This window comes from Furipterus horrens, unplaced genomic scaffold (genome assembly GCF_987537825.1).
Source record: "Furipterus horrens unplaced genomic scaffold, mFurHor1.1.pri manual_scaffold_5, whole genome shotgun sequence".
Classification (NCBI taxonomy): Eukaryota; Metazoa; Chordata; class Mammalia; order Chiroptera; family Furipteridae; genus Furipterus; species Furipterus horrens.
In genome coordinates, this window is record NW_028327175.1 from 93,512,565 (window position 1) to 93,533,494 (window position 20,930).

At 43.2% G+C, this 20,930-nt stretch overlaps 1 protein-coding gene across 2 annotated transcripts; it reads left to right on the forward strand.

Annotated features, from left to right (window-relative positions):
- The first annotated feature begins 16,876 nt into the window (after positions 1-16,876).
- Positions 16,877-20,696, forward strand: LAMTOR4 (late endosomal/lysosomal adaptor, MAPK and MTOR activator 4). Of its 2 annotated transcripts, none has more exons than XM_090276742.1 (4): positions 16,877-17,024; positions 17,528-17,608; positions 19,910-20,027; positions 20,374-20,487. In XM_090276742.1, the coding sequence occupies exons 1-4, from the start codon at positions 17,022-17,024 to the stop codon at positions 20,418-20,420; spliced, it is 249 nt and encodes an 82-aa protein (XP_090132868.1). In that variant the 5' UTR covers positions 16,877-17,021; the 3' UTR covers positions 20,421-20,487. The 2 variants fall into 2 exon arrangements, with proteins under 2 accessions (XP_090132868.1, XP_090132867.1); XM_090276741.1 differs by having other exon boundaries at positions 16,886-17,024; positions 20,391-20,696.
- The last annotated feature ends 234 nt before the right edge of the window (positions 20,697-20,930 follow it).

Sequence of the window (20,930 nt, forward strand, 5' to 3'; positions counted from 1 at the left end):
TTACTTACTGTATGTTTGCTGTTTGTTATCCCTTTCTTCTGTTTATGTAAGCTTTACAAGGGCAGGGTTCTTATCTGTTTTGTTCACTGCTGCCTTCCCAGTGTCTACAGCAAGGCCATGTTCATAACAGGTGCTCAGTAAGCACTTGATGAAAGAAGGACTAGACTGATGTAGAGGCTGTGTCTTAGGAGTAAACGGGAATTTGCTTTCAGAAAGAAGGGGAGAGCAAGAAAATATTTCTGGAATTGTTATGGAGCATAGGCGAGAACCAAATGGACGGAGACACCCAAATTAGAATTTAAAGAGCCCACTGCGTCACAGGACACAGTCAGGGATTTAAAAATAGGCAGTAGACATTTTAGCTGGGTTTTACCTGCGGTTTTGAGAAAGGGTTCTCCATGCAGCTTTGAAAGGAAAGGGAGAACATAATGCAGCTTTGAAAAGGCAAAGAGAGAACCATGTGTGATCCAGTGCAACATGGCACATGTTTTCCTGGACTGTTATACGGAGGCCAATGACATCGTACCCCAGATCCTGAAGGAGACAGCTGACAGATAAGAGATGGGGAACTTCTGGGCATGTTTTTGGCTTCTAGCTTTTTGGGGAGCAAGGGAAGTGCTGGGTCCCATGGGAGAACAGGGCTCTGAGCTGAAGTGCTCACTGTCCTCCCCAGGTTGGAATATTGTAAATAAAGACCTGTTTTCCTCAACACTAGTTGTTGGGTTTTACACCAAGGTGCCACATGAAGGAATCCCCTTTCGCTCTGTAACAAATTCACAGACCACTTCCTTTCGTGAGAAATACAATATTAACTGAAAGGCTTTTACACTCAGGGGAATGTGAAAACAGACTTATTACCAAAGTTGGTTAGGAGATTCAGGACACCCCTGGTGTACTGCTATATGATCAGGAAGAGAACCCCAGCTCCCAGTTTCTATCAACTTTTCAGTAAGTTTCCTCAGGGGCCGGTCAGAACATGGAGGCAACTAGAATGCACACCTGGGCTTCTGGTATATGCTAATCAACCTGGCCTTGGACTTAGCCGTTCCCAAAGGATATGCTGATGGATTTAGCAGTTCCCAAAAGATATGTTGATAGACTGAAACCATTTCCAGGGGAAATGGTAATGGACCTAGCCCAATATGATAACTAACCTGAGGGGGTGGGGCGCAATGAGAAGTAAATGATCAACTGAGCAAACGCACCTGCACCAAAATGTGTGGTTAACAAGTATTTTTTAAAATGCCTGCAGAAGTGCGGGTGGGACTCCTATGGGCCCACGAGGAGGAGCCGGAGTCCCCAGTCCCTTGAGTTGGTCCAGGAGCTGCCTCTCCCTTCCATCCCGCTTTCCCCCTTTTCCCCTCAATAAACCCGTTGCCTGATCCAACAGTGGTCTCCGGGTGATTTCTCAGAGCAAAGCTGCCCTGACAGGGACTAGTTTCTGGTCTGCCGATTTTGCAACGCTGATGAGGCCAGCACAATCTAGCTGCTTGGGGGAGAACAAGGACTACTAGCTTAGGCTGGTAGTCACCATAGCTCCTCCCACTGGCTCAGCACAGCTCCCCATGCTGGTGAAAGAAGTCAGTCACAGAAAGACAAATATTGCGTGATTCCCTTTAATGTGAAGTATCTATAATTATCAAATTTATGAAACCAAAGAGTGGAATGGTGTTTGCCAGGGGCTGGGGAGAGGGAGAAAAGTGGATTTTCTAATTAATGGGCATGAAGTTTCAGTTAAGCAAGATGAATAAACTCCAGAGGTCTGCCATACAACAGTGTATCTAAAATATTGTGTTGTATGCTTTAAAAATTGTTAAGCAGGTAGATCTCACATTAAATGTTCTTATCACAATAAAATAAAATTTAAAAATAAAGAAACAATTTCTTTTAATCAAAAGACACTATTATAGTGGAAAGCAGGCATGACAGAGCTGGAGAAGATATTTGCTCCATGCACAGCAAATGAAGGTGCTTGTATCCAGAATCTATAAAGAATTCCTACTAATTAACAAGAAAAGACTAACAACCCAATTAAAAATGAATAGAATATACTTTAACAGAATTTCACAATAGAAGAAATCCAAATGACCAATAAATATATGAATAGGTGATCAGCTGAATTAGTAAGAAAAGGAATGCAAATTAAAAGCACAATGAAATAATATCTCTATGTATTCAAAGAAAGGCTACAACTAAAAGACAATACCAATGTTAGTGAGGATGTGAAGCAACTGGACCTCTCCTATTGTGCTGGTGAGAGCATATATTGGAAAAACCACTTTGCAAAACTGTTTCTTATTATGTACTAAAGATTAATGTATCCATACCTTAGGACTAATCAATTTAGCTCATTGGTATATACCCAACAGAAAGGCATGCATATGTGCACCAAGAAATATTTAAAATAGCCCCAAGTTGAACACAATCTAAATGACCATCAATAGTAGAACAGATAAGTAAGTTGTCATATATTCATACACTGGAGTACTAGCATGAAATTAAAATTAACAAATAATAGCTTTACACTACAACATGGATTAACTTCACAAAAATCGAATTGTTAGCAGTGGTGTTAGACCTAATTTCTTGAGTTTGGCAAAGAAAGAATTCAAGAGCCAAGAACTCTAGCTCAAGAAATTTATTTAGAAAGTCACAGAGGTAGAAGAATTGAGCCAGCTGTTCTGAGTGGACTCAGGAAGCAAGTTACAGAAGCAAAAGAAGGGCCCTTGGAGCTTAGGAGATAGAAAGCAAACATATGTGCCTTGAGGAAAGAAGCAGAAATGTGGGGAGTGCAGCCGTGCTCCAGACAGAAAGAGAGTGTGTGGACACCAGATCCTTTGCCTTAGGAATTTTATGTTTTCTAAAGGTGGGAATTTTAGGGGAGGTCTGCAGAGGATCTCAATAAAATATCAGCTTTCCAGGTGTCCCCTTTCTAGGTCATGGTCTCTACTGACTGGTTGGCCTTAGGTAGGAGGTCATAAGTCATTGCATCCGGTCCTGCGATTGGCCATGGCATTGCTTCATCTGGTTTTGTTGTTTTTCTGAGCCTGGAGCTGAAACACAGCTGAGGCCTAAGTGTTATAACTAAATTGACCAAAACTTTGCCTCTGTGGTCAACAGACCTGAGGCTTTGTTCCTAAGATTTTGTGATGCTCATCAGAACCTCATTGTCCTTAACGCTTAAGGGAGTGGTCATGTGAGGGAGAAGGAGGTAGGTGAGCCAGGGTGCTAGATGAGGCCAGTTTGAATCAGTTACCTGCCTCAGTTTTACCCATTCCACTTGCCAAGGAATTTCCTTGCTTCTTACTAACCTGCTTCAGATTGAAAGACAGATTAAAGAGTACATAGTATATGATTACATTTCTATAAAATGCAAAATCAGGCAAAAATGAACTATAATGTTTATAGTTGGAAAGAAGAGAGGGTGATAGTGACAGTAGAAGGCGAAAGAGGAAGCTTCTGGAGCACTGGTAATATTTATTTCTTGACCTGTGATGATTATACAGCTATTTTCTTCTATTTAGTTGAGCATTTATAATTTATATATTTTTATGTAGTTATAATTAAACATTTTTTAAAGTGCAAAATTTTGGCTGCTGCACCAAGATGTCTCACTCTCTCACAGTGAAAGTTTACTTTGGAAATAAAATCAACACTTTCTTCGGACCTTTTTTTTTTTTTCTAATCTTTACCTTAAAATATGTTTATTAATTTTAGAGAGAAAGAGAGAGAGAAAAACATCAATCAGTTGCCTCCTGTACATACCGCAACTGGGGATCGAACCTGCAACCTGTTCCCTGACCAGAAACGAACCCACAGTCTTTTGGTGCATGGGATGATGCTCCAACCAACTGAGTCACCTGGCCAGGGCTGGATCTAATTTTTAATGTGGACCAGAAAGGGGCCACATACTAAACCTGACAAGCTCAGGGAGGCCCTGCATGGCAGGCCTTACAAACTCAGAGACTGAAAGTAACCGCATGGTGAGACAGTATAACTGTCAGGGCAGCCCTGCTCTGAGAAATCGCCCAGAGACTGTTGTGGGAGCAGATAACTGGTTTATTGAGGACCAAAGGAAGGGGGAAGGGGATTAAGGGGAGAGGCAATTCCCAGACTGACTCAACAGCCCATAGGAGCAAGGGAAAGTGGAGAGAGGTGGCTCCTGGCCCTCCCTGTGGGCTCATAGGAATCGCAACCAGTACTTCTGCAGGCACCTTTTTTTATACACCTTTCGGTAAGGGGGAGTTTGCTTATTAACATATTCAGCAGGTCATTTACATCTCATTGCTTTCCCCCTCCCATGCCAGCTTAGTTAACATATGGGGCTAGGTCTATTACCATTTACTCTGGAAACCGGTTCAGTCCATCAACATATCCTTTGGGAATGGCTAAATCCATTAGCATTTCCTCTGGGAAAGTTTCAGTCCATCCACATATGCTTTGGGAATGGCTAAATCCATCAACATATCTTTTGGGAAAGGCTAAGTCCAGGGCCAGGTTGATTAGCATATACCAAAGTCCAGGTGTACATTCTAGCTGCCTCCATGATCTGACAGTAACTACCAATGTAAAAGAAGTATGTGTCTCTTCATTATACTCTTTATTCAATCTCAGAGATTTCCCCGCTTTGCTTTCTTCAACCTCCCTAATCTACCACCAATAAATTTCATATAACCCCTCTTTTATGTAATATCTCCTCCTTTGATTCTAACATATAAAATAAACTATAAAACTTCCATTCTCGGAGTATTTTCTCGACCCATTGATATTTTGCTTCCTGGCAAATGTCAGTTTGGCTCAAATAAATTTAGAAAAATTCTCTGCAGGTTTGGAGGTTTCTTACATTGACATTAAGAAATTAGGATTTCCCTGCTGAAACTCCTAATGCTCTTAGAATAAAGACCAATTTGTAAACCCATCTTGCCATCTTAGGTTGAACCACTTTTAAGGGAAACCAAAAATTCATATTTTCATGTGAAATCTCCCACTGTCTAAATATCAATAACCCATTCAACTGTTTTACACATGAGCTGAAACAGGCACCCCCCCCCCCCCCCAAAGCATGTATAGCTACATTAAGCTCCAGAACTCCAGTTACGACCAATAGACCAACAGGGAAATGCCTTCTTTGAAAGGTATTCTTAGCTTCTTTTATAGCCAAGTTCCCCCAAAACACCACAAAGGTCACTTTGTGTCCATTCTTTTCCAACAGGATTTTTTCCCTGAATCCTTGCCTCTTTTTCTCAGTGCTGAAAAGCAGGACTGGACACCACAGAGTTCTCTTTCTCATACACTGTGGCAGGAAGGGCGAGAGAACTAAGAACAATTGGAATTGTTTATTCTTTTTCTCCGCTGGGATTTCCCTGGTACAATCTCTTAGTAGACCCCAACACCCAACCACACACCCTCCTCCTAAGGATGCTGTCCCACCCTGCAATTACTGCGCTGGAGTCACACAGGGGTTGAGGGAAGGAGATTGAGAACTCACTCAGCCCATTTTCCCAGATTAAGGCAGTAATCAATCCAAATTTGAGATTGTGCAAGGAGAGAATGAATGAACCTGGAGCACAGCAAGTTTAGTACTCATCAAAACCAGAAACATGAACACCACAGTCAGAATCTTGAATCCCTTGGATTGCCCCACGAATGAACCCATGGCAGCATAGACTCTTCTCTAAAACATCCAGTGTGAACCAGGAACCTAGGCGGATCATGAAACAGAAATTTATTACTTCCTCCCTAGTTACTGAGTTACCTGTAACTCTACAAGAGAGGTACATGTTCTGCCTGATACTGAAAACTATTCCAGACCCTTTTTCTCTCAAAGGGCCCTTTCTAAGTCCTAGGTTTGCTCAAAATTTAGTTTCTCTTTCTGAATTTTGAAACCATTGCAGCTTCTTGTACACAGATTCTATTCTTGGATGCCAAGAACACCCCTGGTTCTTAGTACCAGTGACCTCTTTCACAACTGTTTTAGATAATAATTCACCACACCCAAAAGCCATCAACGGGAAAACATATTTTGCCATTCACTTGCAAATTTTCATAAAATGTATTTGGTCTTAATAATAGTTCTTCTATTGATGCATTGTGATTCCGTAATGGGAGGACTTTGGCATGAGGGAGGAGAGGGCATCTACCTAAGAGTGTCAGCATGGGTTATTCCAGAGGATGGTGAAGAGGTGATTGAGGTGTGCTAGAGTCAGCATGGGATTCAGCATGTGTCGGTGCCTGCTGCCCTGAAATATTACATACAATGAAATGATATAAGGTAGGATAAAGAGCTGGAATATCAAATCTGAAGAATACAAATATGCCAAAACAATAAACAACATTGTTATTGTTGCTTGAACTTCAAATTTGGTTCTGAAACTCTGAATCAGCTGGAGTAAAAAGAGACGATGCAAACTATATCAGTTTTTCCCAACCTCCAATCTGTCAGAACATGGACACAGCTAGAATGCACACCTGGACTTCTGATATATGCTAACCAACCTGGTCCTGGACTTAGCCCTTCCCAAAGATATGCTGATGGACTTAGCAGTTCCCAAAAGATGTGTTGATGGACTGAAACCATTCCCAGGGGAAATGGTAATGAACCTAGCCCAATATGTTAACTAACCTGGTGGGGGTGGGGGGGGGCAATCAGATATAAATAATCTGCTGAATATTTTGATAAGCAAACTCATCCTCACCAAAATGTGTGGTTGACAAGTATAAAAAAGGTGCCTGCAGTGCAGGTGGGACTCCTACGGGCCCACGAGGAGGTGTTACAGAAACAGGGGAGTCCAAAAACAAACCCCAGAGTCTGCAGCTGGGAGATAGGGAAAAGGAAGCAGCTTTAAGGATGCCCTTGCATGCCTGGGGCTAGTGGCTGGAAACTTTGTTGCAAAAAGATCCACTTTACTTCCAAGGCTCAGGAAGACGGGAGGGGTCTTGGACTGTGAGCTGATATGGAAGGAGCCTACAGAGCCTGCGTAAGGTTCTGTGAATGGTCAGAACTGCTTGCAACACCCACTGTGTCAGAGGACGCAGTTGGGGATAAATAAGCAGCTGCGGACATTTTAGCTCTCACTCTGGCCCTGGCTCTCCTGTGCTCCCTCCATGTGGCTTGGAGAAGGGGTCTCCAGGCTGCTTTAAGAAGAGGCTCTCGCCATGTGGCTTTGAGAATCAGAGGAGATCCATGCAGTTTGCAGGAAGAAGGCAGTTTACAAGGAGGCTGAGAATCCAGGCGGTTCTGCATTGAGAGCTGGAGGGCACCACAGCACAGAAAGGAACTCCCCAATCAGAATTGAGTGATTGGCAGCTGCTGGTAAAGCTGAACTGTGTTTGGAAAGTAGGGAAACAGTGTTTCTGACCTTCCTAAGACTGGCCAGGTTTGGTAGGGGGGGAGGCAAGGATATGTGTTTATGGGTGTTTTAAAGAACATAAGACTTAACAGCAGAAATCCGCAGATAATCTAAATCTATATAACTGTTAAATAAACAATTCTTTTTCTTTTCACTAAACTCTGGTATTGAGAGTTATAACTTTGGTGGCGGGCAATCGGGCCCCTAACTAAAGAGCCCGTGGGTTCTGTTTCAATTGGAGCAGCCCAGGGGTTCTGTAACAGGCACGGGAGTCCCCATTATACCTGTTCCCCATTCCCTTTCTTCTCATTCCCCTTGCTCCTATGGGCCCTTGAGTTGGTCCCGGAGCTGCCTCTCCCCTTACCCCCTTCCTCCTTTTCCCTCAGTAAACCCATTCCCTGATTCCACAGTGGTCTTCGGGTGATTTCTCAGAGCAAGGCTGCCCTGACACAATCCTGCATCAGGAATTTCATATGATTTTGCCAGATCCATGTCCCATCTACACTTTTTTACTTAATATATTTCCATAAATTCAATCATAAAAATTCAAACACACTCATTTGAAGAGAGAAGCAATAATATCTACAAAAGTAAAGGTGCAGGTATCTATTTTATTTATGAAAATGTCAAGTTACAGAGAAATATAAGAAAACAACAACAAAACATCTGTCACCCAGCTCTATCACATTGTAGCACTTTGGTTTTGCCTAATTTTGAGACAATATAGCCTTGGTTTAGGTATATGTTCTTAATTTGCAAGTTTCTTTTTTTTTGTTTGTTTTGAATCAATTTCAGCATAGTAGTTACATAATCATGTATTATACAAAGTGTTTCCCCCTATATTTCTAATACCCTCCTGGCATCATACATAGTTATTACAATATTACTGACTATACCCCCTATGCTGTACTTTACATCCTGGTAACTATTTTGTAACCACCAATTCGTACTTCCTAATCCCTTCATCTTTTTCTTTTTTTTTATTTTTATTTTTAGCATAAACAATACAATATTTTTTAAATGTTTTTTATTGATTATATTGTTGCAACAGTTCCAATTTTCTCCCCTTTGCTCCCCTCCACCCAGCATCTCACTCCCCCAGCAATCCCCCCCCCAAGTCCATACCCCTGGTTCGTAAAAAATAACTCTCCCCCCCCTTCAAATATTAGGACCCTTTGTAATCTTGTAAAGGACAATGGGCGAAGGTCTCAAGCTCCTCTAGCTGCTTCAAGCTGGACATGGTCGTCGTCCTACCTACCCTTGGGTCCAGAAAACCCTAATAAGAGTGGGGGTGTGGAGGGGAGGGTGGCCACCCTTGTTTTTACTGTCTCATTCACTAATAAACTAATAAATAAGCTTGCTAATCTGTAATTCTTTACTGCAGTGGTGAGAAGAACCAGGGTTTCGCCGATAACATTTCCACTGGCAACATTAGTACCAGTTACTATCCTATTAAAACAGTCATCAATAGACTTCCCAACCCCAACTGTGCCTTTCTTGGTTATTTTAACCCAGATATATCCGTTCAAACAGCACTTTTCAAAGATTACAGGGGAATAGTCATGTGCTTTGGGAATAAAATGTTGAAAACATCACAGCCCTGACCTCCATGCCTCTCAAGGTATAAGTGAGCTAGGTAGGCAAACAAAGAATTGCAGTAAAGTACATTAAGTGCTATACTAGGTGAAACAAGGTGAATGTGTTGTGTGTGTGTGTGTGTGGGGTCGAGTTGGGGGTAAATGAAGTCATGTATGGTTTCCAGTCAGGATGCTCTAGTAGGCTGAGAAAGGGAGAGTTGGAATCATGTAGAAATGGCTTGGATAGGAAGAAGGCCTGTTTTACCACTAGGATGGATGTAAACATGTTATTACACATCTCAGAATTTGTTCCTTCCTTTTTTAAAAAAATTATATTTTATCAATTATGCTATTACAGTTGTCCTGATTTTTCCCCCTTTACACCCTCCACCCTGCAACCCCACTCCCTCAGCCAATCCCCTCACCATTGTTAATGTCCATGGATCATGCCTATAAGTTATTTGGCCACTCCATTTCCTGTACTGTTCTTTACATCCCCATGGCTATTCTGTAACTACCTGTTTGTACTTCTTAATCCCCTCATCTCTTCACCCATTCCCCCACACCCCTCTCCCACCTGGCAGCCATCAAAACACTCTCCATATCCTCGATTCTGTCTCTTCTTGTTGCTTAGTTTGTTTTTTAGGTTCAACTGTTGATAGGTAAGTATTTATTGCCATTTTATTGTTCATAGTTTTGATCATTTTCTTAAAAAGTCCCTTTAACATTTCATATAATAATGGTTTGGTGATGATGAACTCCTTCAGTTTTTTCTTATCTGGGAAGCTCTTTATCTGCCCTTTGATTTTAAATGATAGCTTTGCTGGGTAGAGCAATCTTAGCTACAAGCCCCAGCTTTTCATGACTTTGAATATCTCTTGCCAATCTCTTCTAGCCTGCAAAGTTTCTTTTGAGAATTCAGCTGACAGTCTTATGGGAATGCCCTTGTAGGTTCTGACTTCTTTTCTCTTACTGCTTTTAAGATTCTCTCTCTATCTTTAACCTTTGGCATTTTAATGATGATGTGTCTTGGTCTCTTTGCATCCATCTGGTTTGAGACTCTCAGTGCTTCCTGGACTTGCACATCTATTTCCTTCACCACATTAGGGAAATTTTCTTTCATTATTTTTTTCAAATAGCTTTTCAATTTCTTGCTCTTCCCCTTCTCCTTCTGGCACCTCTATAATGCAAATGTCGACCTCTTGAAGTTATCCCATAGGCTGCTTATACTATACTCATTTTGGGGGATTCTTTATTCTTCTTGTTGTCCTGATTGGCTGTTTTTTTGCTTCCTTATTTCCAAATCATTGGTTTGATTCTTGGCTTCATCCACTTGACTGTTGTTTCCCTGTAAACTGTTCTTTATTTCAATTTGTATATCCTTTGTTTCTGACTGGATCTTTTTTATGCTGCTGAGGTCCTCACTAAGTTTCTTGAGCATCCTTATTTTTAGGTTCAGTAAGAGCTTCAAAACCCCCCACCCAATAAGTTGATTAGCAGGAAGTAAAAACCACAAACAATGACTATTAAGAAGTCCAGTGAAAAGTTCCTCAAATCTTGCAAAACAACAGTAGGAGGTAGAAAATTTTTTACTCCCTTATTCTATTCTTCTGCCCAGCAATATGCCCAATAAATCACCAAGTACCTTCTCCCGAACAACATACCTAACAGAACACCAAGTACCTCGTTGTTCCCACCATTGTTTGCGCCATTACCCCCAGATTCAACCCATTGTTCCTGCTGTTACCCTCAGGCCAAACCAATCACTAGGCGCCCCGATACCCTGTTATAGTCATCCTCTATCCCTCCCTTTAAAACCTTGTCAGCCTGTACGCCAGCTGCTGTTCTATCCTTTGAGACAGCCCGGCAGGTTCCTCTTAATAAATCTTGCATCTCAGCTTCCTTGGTTTCGGTTTTTACTATTTCTAACACTTATAACCAGTGTTTTGAACTCTATCTGATAGATTGCTTATCTCCATTTTGTTTAGGTCTTTTTCTGTTCCTTTTTTTATCTTTTCCTCCATTTGGGCCATGTTTTATTGTCTCCTCATTTTGGCAGCCTTCCTCTGTTTGTTTCTATGTATTAGTCAGAGCTGCTTTGACTCCGTGTCTTGGTAGTGTGGCCTCATGTAGTAGGTGTCCAGTAGGGTCCAGTGGGACAGCCTCCCCTATAACCCAAGCTCAGTACTTGAAGTGCACCCTTTGTGTGGGCTGAACACCCTCCTCTTGTAGTTGAGCCTTGGTTGCTGTTGGCAGATCAATGGGAGGGATTTATACAGGCCAGTCAGCTGCAAGGTTTGGCTGTGACCACTTATCACCACCCTGGAAGATCAGCTGTGCAGGAGCAGGGTGGCGATGCTCTAACATGGTCTGTAGCTGCCCACTGGGCGTGCTGGTCCTGGGGTTTCCCAGGTGGTGCAGGCCAAGGTCAGCCCTGTTAGGGATAAAGAAGCAAGCCAGTGACTCTCAAACCAGTCGTCGTCGGCAGCCGTCCGTCTCGAGAGACGATGGTGTAGCTTCTTAAGAGTCTATCTGCACCGCCGAGAATGGCTGTGCAGTCCGACTCGGGAGTGACACGGTATCTGTCTCCTCCCGTGTTGAATCGACATCTTGCGATGACGCTGGAGTGTCCTCTCCAGTGAAGCTGAAGCTACAGAGCCTGGGCAGGGTGATATGGAGGGTCTGCTGTTGCCCATGCAGCAGACCCCCCCTCTCTTTGCAGCTGAAGGGTCCAAGGGAAAGACGGAGTCAATACAGCTTGGCTTCAGGTGCGCCGCAGGAGTTGCCGGTGTTGACTACAACGTCGAACCGCCTTAGGGACTCCGGCTCCGGATTTTCTGTCGGGGTTTACTCCCTTAGCCTTTCCCCTGAAGAGGTATGCTGCAAGGCAGTGGAGGTTTTTTGGAATCAGAGTTTTCCTTCTCTGATTTCCTTCTCAAACCAGTAGGAGATAATTAACAGATGAATCATGGAAAAGGGGCAAGGAAATGACATTCCGAAGCTCCTCACACATATCTCTGGGATCAAAAGGAGGAAGATTGTTGTCACCAAACACAGAGAAATGGGAAGATGTAGCTAGATAACTTTGCAAATAAGTAGGAGATAGACCTATAGCTAGAATGCCCTTAGTTAATCACAACCTGAGTTAAGTAGTCAATCGAGTTAGATTGTGAACCCATATTAACCAGTAATGGAAAAACAGGGGGGGGCGGGAGGAAGGGGGGCGATAATTGTGTTAGGGAGGGGGAGATAATCGCATTACTATAAAACCAGTTTTCTTTGTCTACTTTGTGCACACATTCTCCTGGCTGGTGATGCGCCCGACTCTGCAGACTTGTGAATAAATGCCTTGCTTTGCTATTCAAGTCCTGCCTGTGTTCCAGTGTTTTATTGTGGGCGTTTCTCACAGTCCCAACCTATGTTTTGCCCGGGGCATCCTGCCTGAGCTATAAAGCAATCTGAGATGGCTGCTACTTGTGCTGGGCTTGGAGATTTCCAGGTAAAGCCAAGCTGTGAACCTAGGCCAGCCGTTCCTTGTTTGAGAGAATTTAGGAAGTTGTGAAATATGAGCCAAGACCAGCCATTCATACAGAAAAGCAGCTTGGGTGGGTCGGTAAGTTGGGTGGGGCAGAGTCTCCTGAGATCTCCAAGGTGGGTTAAACACTGTTAGCCAGGTTGATGGAGTCTCAGATGTGGCACCAGCTTTCCAACTCTGTGGTTCTGTTGGGAGAGGGTTTAGAAAAGGGATAATGGCCTCTGCTTGCCTTGATGCGAGATACTTCAGTTTCTCCCAGTATGCCATTGGTGCCTTTTGAGCTGCTACCCCAGTGCTGGAGCTCAGAGGGAATGAGTTTGAATAGGTGAGTCCATGTGTGGGCTCTTTAAGAGGATCTGCTTGGGACTCCAGAAATTTCTTCCACTGACTCAATGCCTGCTGGTTTTTACAGCCAGAAGTTGTGGGGACTTACCTTCCTGGCAATGGAATCCTGGGCTGGGGGCGCTGGTATGGGGCTGGGACTCCTTGCTCCCAAGATATCCCTCCCTGATTTTTATCCACCACACATGGGTGTGGGACTAGCCCATTTCACCTGTGGGCCCCTTCTACCAGTCTGGATGGATGTGGTTTCTTTAATTCTGTAATTGTCAGACTTCCATTTAACTCTGTTTCTGACAGTTCTAAGTGATGGTTGTTCTATATTTCAGTTGTAATTTTGATGTGGTTGTGCGAAGAGGTGAGCCATGTCTGCCTATACTGCCATCTTGACTGGAAGTGTTCCTTCCTTTTTCAAAAAAGGAAAATGGCATTCAAGGGCAAAGAGCATTGTTAGAGACCATGATGTCAAAGAAAAAATCTCTGAAACCAGAAGGAGGTCCTGAGAACAACTGGGACAATATAGAAAAAAATATATTCAAGTTTTGGGTTAGTGATGTGCTAGATACTGATGTAAATATTGGAGTTTCAAAGGCACACCAGGTCCTATATTCAAGGAACTCATAGTCTAAGACAAGTTTCACGAGTACTTACCAGAATATTCTTCCCCTGGGTAGACAAATAATGGCAAAGTGTATTTCATTAGGTCTCAGCTTAGGTTTCACCTGATCAGAGAGGCCGATCCTGCTCACTTGATATAAAATAGCACACACACCACCCTCCCAACCTCCCACTTAAAAAAAAAACCTTTCGAGTATAACATATACAGTCTCAACCCTTCCCCCATGGAAAACCATCATCCTGATTTCTAACAGCATAAATTAGTTTTGACTGTTTTTGTACATTACATAATTGGAACCACATACAATGTATTCTTTTGGGATTGACTTCTTTCATCAACATGAAGTTTGTGCTATTTATTCACGTGGTTGTATGTCAGTTTAGTTCATTCATTCTCTTGCTTTATAGTGTTTCATTATGTGAATGTGACTCTATTTGTTTATCCATTCAATCATTGATGGGCATTTTGGTCATTTTCAATTTTGAGTGATTAGGAATAAAGCTTCTGTGAACATTCCAGTACATGTCGTAGGGTCAACATATATACACATTTCTGTTGGGTATATACCTTGGAGTGAAATTGCTGGGTCACAAACCTACTTTTTTAAAAGATTTAAAAAAATTATTGTCTTTCATATATTAACAACAGTGTATATATGTATACACATACTCACAGACTTAGGACTTGAGAAATATAATGTTACTGCCTTTGTCCATTCAGACTGCTACAACAGAATATCAGAAATAAGGAGGCTTATAAAAAACAAACTATTTCTCACATTTCTGGAGGCTGGGAAGTCCAAGATTAAGGCAATAGGAGATTGGGTGTCTGGTGAGAGCCCACTTCCTATTCATAGACTGCCATCTTTTTGCTGTGCCCTTACATGATGAAGGGGCAAAGAGACTCTGGGGTCTCTTTTATAAGAGCATTGATCCCATTCTGGCTGGTGTGGCTCAATTGGTCGGAGTGTCTTCCTATAACTGAAAGGTTGTGGGTTCGATTCCCAATCAAGACACATGCCTAGGTCACTGATTTGGTCCCCAGTCCACGTGTGTTGGGGAGGCAACTGATCGATGTTTCTCTCTCACATTCTCTCTCCCTTCCTTTCTCCCTTCCTCTCTCTCTAAAAGCAATTTAAAAATGTCCTTGGGTGAGGATAAAAAAATTTTTTTTAATAGTAAGAGCATTAATCCCATTCTTGAGGGCTCCATCTTCATGACCTAAGCCCCTCCTAAAGTTCCCACCTCCAAATACCATCACATTGGGGATTAGGTTTCAGCATATCAAGTTGAATGGCAATATAAACATTCAGTCTATAGAAATTATCAGTATTTTTAAACTTTTTGTACTTCCCTCTATCTCACCCCCCTCTTTACCCAGTAGTAACCATTATGCCAAATTTAATTATTCCCTTGATATTCTTTATTATTTTGAGAAATATATCCCTATTGTTTAATATATAGAAATATATGTATCTCCCTAAATGATACATTATTTTGTTTTGTTTTTGAACTTGATGTAAATGGAATTCTGCTTTACTTTTCTTCATAGCATTTTTCACCAATTAACATTTATTTTCTTATTTATTTATTGTCTGGGTCACCCCCTCCCTCACAGCTTCTTGAAAACAAAACAAAAAAATGTCTTGTTTTTATTTACTATTGTATGTCCATTTCCAAGAAGAGCATCTGGTACATAGAAGTTCAATTAACATTTATTGAATGAAAGAATGAGAAACCTTGCTCTCTACATGACTAATATGATTCAAGCTGTTTGTGAAAATGAAACAATTCTAATGATGGCTAATGAGCATTATCCTGCTAAGGCTTCCTCTGTGTCAAGAAAAATGAGTGTAGGAAATTCAGTAATATTCAATGTAGCTTAAAAATAATAAGAAACATAGTTGGCCCTTGGAGCAATGGGAAAAGTGTCAGCCTCAGGGTCAGCAAATTTAGACTGGAATCTGGCTGTGACACTTGCCAGCTGTGCCCCTGTGAGCAAGGCTCAGCCTTTCTTAGTTTCCACGTCCTCATCTGCAAAATTACAGAATAGTATTACAAGGTGGTTAATGTGAAGGTTAGATGAGTGCATGGATGAAAATGTTCTGAACAGTAAGTGCAAAGAAGGTGATGCTGCAAACTTTCATCAATACTAAGGCTAAAGGCGGCTTTCCAAATTAAATGTCTCCACAAAAATCTCTCTACATTCTCCTCCAGTTTAAATGTTTTTATTATAATGTTAACTCCTCTTTTAAAACATGTCTCCTCTAATGAGGTTTATCCTCAAGCAACAGTACTTAGTTTTATTTTATTGAGATATAATTTACCACTTTAAAGTGTAGAATTCAGTTACTACATTCACAAAGTTGTGCAATCATCACCCCTATACAATTCCTGAACATTTTCATCATCCCAAAAGAAACCACTTGCCCATGAGCAGTCATTTCCTACTGCCCCCCCCTTCCTCCCCTGGCCACCACTAATTTGCTGTCTAGTTTAGATGTTTCACATAAAGAGAATCACACAATATGTGACCTTGTGTGTGTCTGATTTCTTTCACTTAGCATAATGTTTTCATTGTTTATCCATGTTGTAGCATGTATTCATTCCTTTTTTACAGTGATAATATTCCACTGTATGGATGTGTTACTTTTATTTATTCTTCAGTTTAAAAGATATTTGGGTTTCCATTTGGGGGGTATTATTAATAATGTTGCTAATTTGAGTACAAGTTTTTGTGTGAACATGTTTTCAATTCTCTTAGGTATACATCTAGGAGTGGAACTGCTAAGTCATACAATAACTCTGTATTTTACTTTTCCAAGAACTGCTGATGTTTTCTACAGCAGCAGCACCATTTCACATCCGTACCAGCAATGTATGAGGGCTCCAATCTCTCCACCTCTCCCCACACGTACCTGTTTTATTTCTAGAATCATCCATTTTGCCTACCAACACTATCTCAGTCACATTAGTATTGCAGCAGGTCTAGAAACGAAATGAAAACACCAAGTTCCTATGAGACAGCCATATATTTTTTTAAATGACTCCAAGGTACTGTTTCTAATTTTTCCTGGCAGAATATTCAGTATTGAAGCGGTCTTGCCCAGCTGGAGACTCAATTCACCATCACACGGCTCCTCATATAGTCTCAGGAAGAAACTCCGTTTTGGAAACAAATCCCTGCCTTAAACAGAAAGCGATCTGGAGTAGCAGGCAGCGTAGGCCAGGCAGAAACCCTGTCCCAACCCTTGCGCACGCAGATCCCCCCTCCGCCCCCCTCCGCCCTCCTCTCCCGTGCAGTTCCACCCTTTCGCATGCACTTCCCCCTCCTTATCGCACTCTAGGACAGAGGGGCGGGGAGGTGGCTGTTTAAGAGGATCTGTGACCAATCCGAGTGCAACTCCGAGAAGTGGCTCTCAGCATTGGCAGATTAAATCTGATGACATAGTCAAGTTCCAATTCACATTCTGGGGGCGGGCTGAAGGCCAGCCGGCGCAAAGCAGGAGGAAGAGAAGACAGCCTGGTGAAAGCACATGACCTGGGCCGGGATCCGGAAGCTACCTATCTGGTAGAGAGCGCCCCTCAGCACCTAAGGCTGCGATGGTGAGTGAGGACGCATGCGCGGGAGCATGTGTTGAGGGTTCTGTGACCTCTTCCCCAGTCTCAAATTGCCCCTTCGTGGGCCCGCACTCCGCCCTCAACTATTCCCCCTGGACGGAGAGGGATTAGGGTGGTGCGGTGGCGACGTAGAGGGCCGAGGAAGGATTTTGGGGAGAGTGTACGAGGCCTGGGGAGTAGTCTGCCGAGGAGCAGCTGGCCACGTGGGAAATTGGAGAGGGGGCTGGTGAGAGGGGCCAGTAGGGCTGCGAAGGCCTTCTGCGGTAGAATGGTGGGATGTGGAAGGCTCATGAAGCCCAGGAGCAGAGGGTAAGGACAGAGGAGAGGCTGAAGAGAATCAGTGTTGAAGGCCATGTAGAGTGAAGAAGGTTTGGAAGGGCTCTGGCTTGGGAGAGGGAAGGTAGGGCAAGTCAAGAGACTTGGGTTGCAAGTGAGTATCTAGGGCCATCCTAGCAGTGCTCCTTACTGATTTCATCGTTACCCACTAGACTTCTGCACTGACCCAGGGGCTGGAGCGAATTCCTGATCAGCTCGGCTACCTGGTGCTGAGTGAAGGCGCAGTGCTGGCGGTGCGTTCTGGACAAGGTGGGAGGGTTCCTCCAAGTACACATAAAGGGGTGATCCCTTCTAGCATTGCCCAGTTTAGCCTAATTTCCCACTGTTATCAGTCTTAATTGGTATCATCCCTGCCTGGCATGTAGCAGGTTTTAATAATTAAATAACTCTGGAATCTTAGTGTGGTAACTGTTCAGAAGTAAAAGGGTTTACTAACTTGACCAAAGTCAGACAGCTAGTTACAGGGTCGTCAATAATTGATATTACCCAGGTTTTTCTCGAATATGTCTTTATTTGGTATTTACTGAATAGGTATTATATTTTGTTTCATAGTACAACATAGTGTTAGTTCTCTAGAAGTTTTCAGTCTAGCTAGAAACAAGGCTTATGATTAAAGGCTGAAGGCAATGCCAGTGGTAAGACTACTGAAGGTTATAACTTGTGTTATGACAAGGAATCCTTGGAGGACATAAAAATTCAGCTGGGCTTAAAGGATGGATGGTTGTGAACAGGCAGTAAAGGAGAGGGCTGAGAGGGGGACATGTTTGGGGAAGTGTGACACCAGCCTTTCTGACTTGGTGGTAGGTTTACATTAAAAAGATTTGGAAAATTTGGGGGAAGAAGAGGCTGTGGTTATGAAAGATTTGATTGTGGAGGACTTTCAAGACTGGGTTAACACATTTGGATTAATCTTGAGGGTAATGGGAGCTTTGAAGGGTTTTGAACAGAAATATGAGCTGATGAAATAGTTGAGGAAGACTGTCCTAATAGGTGTGAATTTGAGCAGGAAGGGGAAGGATCCAGAAGCAGGGAGGCTGCTGTGGAAGGAAATCTGTGTGAGTTTGGACTGGTAGCAATGAGAAGGATCCAGGAGAAGAGAATTTAAAGGAGGAATCAGTATAACTATAAAGACTAGATATATGTAAGAGGAGACACTCTTCCATTCAATCCTAGAATGATGGTGTCTTTTAACAGAAAATTACTAAAGGAAGTTGATTGGGGAATGGGAGCAATAAGGGGAATTTTGATAGCTTGGATTTAGACTTCAAGTTTGACATAAAATAATAGCAGTATATATATATATATATATATATATATATATACACACACACACACACATATATATATACACATATATATATAAATAGGCCCTGGCTGGTTTGGCTCAGTGGATTGAGCGTCGGCCTGCGAGCTAAGTGTCGCTGGTTCGATCTTCCAGTCAGGGTACATCAGAGAAGGAAAACTCTGACTCCAAAAAACCTCCGCTGCCTTGCGGCATACCTCTTCAGGGGAAAGGCTAAGGGAGTAAACCCCGACAGAAAATCCGGAGCCGGAGTCCCTAAGGCGGTTTGACGTTGTAGTCAACACCGGCAACTCCTGCGGCGCACCTGAAGCCAAGCTGTATTGACTCCGTCTTTCCCTTGGATCCTTCAGCTGCGAAGAGAGGGGGGGTCTGCTGCATGGGCAACAGCAGACCCTCCATATCACCCTGCCCAGGCTCTGTAGCTTCAGCTTCACTGGAGAGGACACTCCAGCGTCATCGTAAGATGTCGATTCAACACGGGAGGAGACAGATACCGTGTCACTCCCGAGTCGAACTGCACAGCCATTCTCGGCGGTGCAGATAGACTCTTAAGAAGCTACACCATCGTCTCTCGAGACGGACGGCTGCCCACGACGATATATAAATAAAACCCTCACAAGCCCATAATATAGGTGACGTCTCCAATTTACATATGAGGAAACTGAGGTACAGAATGTTCAAGAGAGCAAAGGGTACTGAACTTAACCTAGTGGGAGGCCCATATTGAGGTAGGGAGAAGTTCCAACAGTTACCAGAAAAAAGAAAGCCCAGGCCACTGCCATTATTACCCAAGGGCTAGGTAATAGGGGGGCGCGTTCAAGGACAAAAAGGGTGTTTGTTTCAGATTTTACAGACAGGGCAACAAGTGAGAAGACAGGAATAGATGGACCCTTGAACAAGTCAATGGTGTGTGGGAACTGGTGTTTAAGAATGTGGTTTTATCAAATAAATGGGGACAGGGAGAGAAATCTAGTTTCAAGGTCTTAGAAAAACAATGGTGAGTAAAGGAATGGATGAGAATCACTACTCACTAGGGAAGCCCGGTATAAGGATGAGAAACAGTATGGTATCAAGAGGGGCAACAGCATCATAGGAAAGTTTTAGGTTTGTTATTCCAAAACTGGGTGACCACTGGGAGAAAGTACCAACGCTAGAGCCAAAATGACTCTTCCTGGAATTCTTTCCCAATTCTGTTCCCTAATTTCTGCCCCCTTCCTGTGTCTGCATGTAGTCATCTGGGGATCTAGAGAATGATGAGCAGGCAGCCAGTGCCATCTCTGAGCTGGTCAGCACAGCCTGCAGTTTCCGGCTACACCATGGCATGAACATACCCTTCAAGCGCCTGTCGGGTGAGCTCCAGCCCCTGCCCCTGCTGTTGGTGATAGGAAGTGGATTGTTCCCAGAGGTGGGGTGCTCTGCTCAGGGGGAAAAAACACTTGACTCCTACCAACCTTCTACCATCTCCCCCTGGGGTCCCTGGTTCTGGCCACTTTCTTTTGGGATTCACTCCTACATCTCAGAAATATGAGAAAATGAAAAGGAAGATGACTAAATGGAGACGTCCCATCTTCAGATCTGAGCCTTGAACCACTGAATTTCTTTGGCTCTTGATCCCAGCCAGTTTGTGTGTGATCCCATGGAGACAATCCATCCCACTAATTCGGTGCTCCCTTCCCTTTCCTGGGGCTTGGGAAGGTGTGTCTCCCTTCCAGTGGTCTTTGGAGAACACACACTGCTGGTGACCGTGTCAGGACAGAGGGTGTTTGTGGTGAAGAGGCAGAACCGAGGCCGGGAGCCCATTGACGTCTGAGCCTGCCAAAGGGACAGAGGTGGATTGGGTCCATGAGCCTCGGATGAGGAAGATGCAGACTTCTTCCACCTTTCTTGGCCTGCTGCTAGAACTAAGGCTTTCTGTCCACCCTCTCCCTGTAACCCCATTACCTGGAAGGGCAGAAGCTTGGTGACTGCACTGTGTTAAGGACAGTGAGGACAATAAACATGAGTCTGATGTTCCCATACCCAAGGATGTGTGTATGGGGTAGGGGGTACTATACCCATATCTTCCACCTTCTAGGAAGAAAATCATGTACCGCAGCCCAAAGGGGTGGAGAGGCTAGGCCACCTCTAGGCATATCAAACTGGGAATTAAAAAAAAAAAAAATGGGGAAAGGGAGCTATTTGTATACATGCTGAAGGGAATAATTTTGACCTGAGTCTCTGTTCCTGCCACCAACACACAAACAACAGTCATT

Coding starts and splice junctions, on each gene's coding strand:
- LAMTOR4 (XM_090276741.1), top strand. Junction 17,609..19,909: donor GTGAAGGCGCAGTGCTGGCG/GTGCGTTCTGGA, acceptor GTCTGCATGTAG/TCATCTGGGGATCTAGAGAA. Junction 20,028..20,390: donor ACCCTTCAAGCGCCTGTCGG/GTGAGCTCCAGC, acceptor TCTCCCTTCCAG/TGGTCTTTGGAGAACACACA.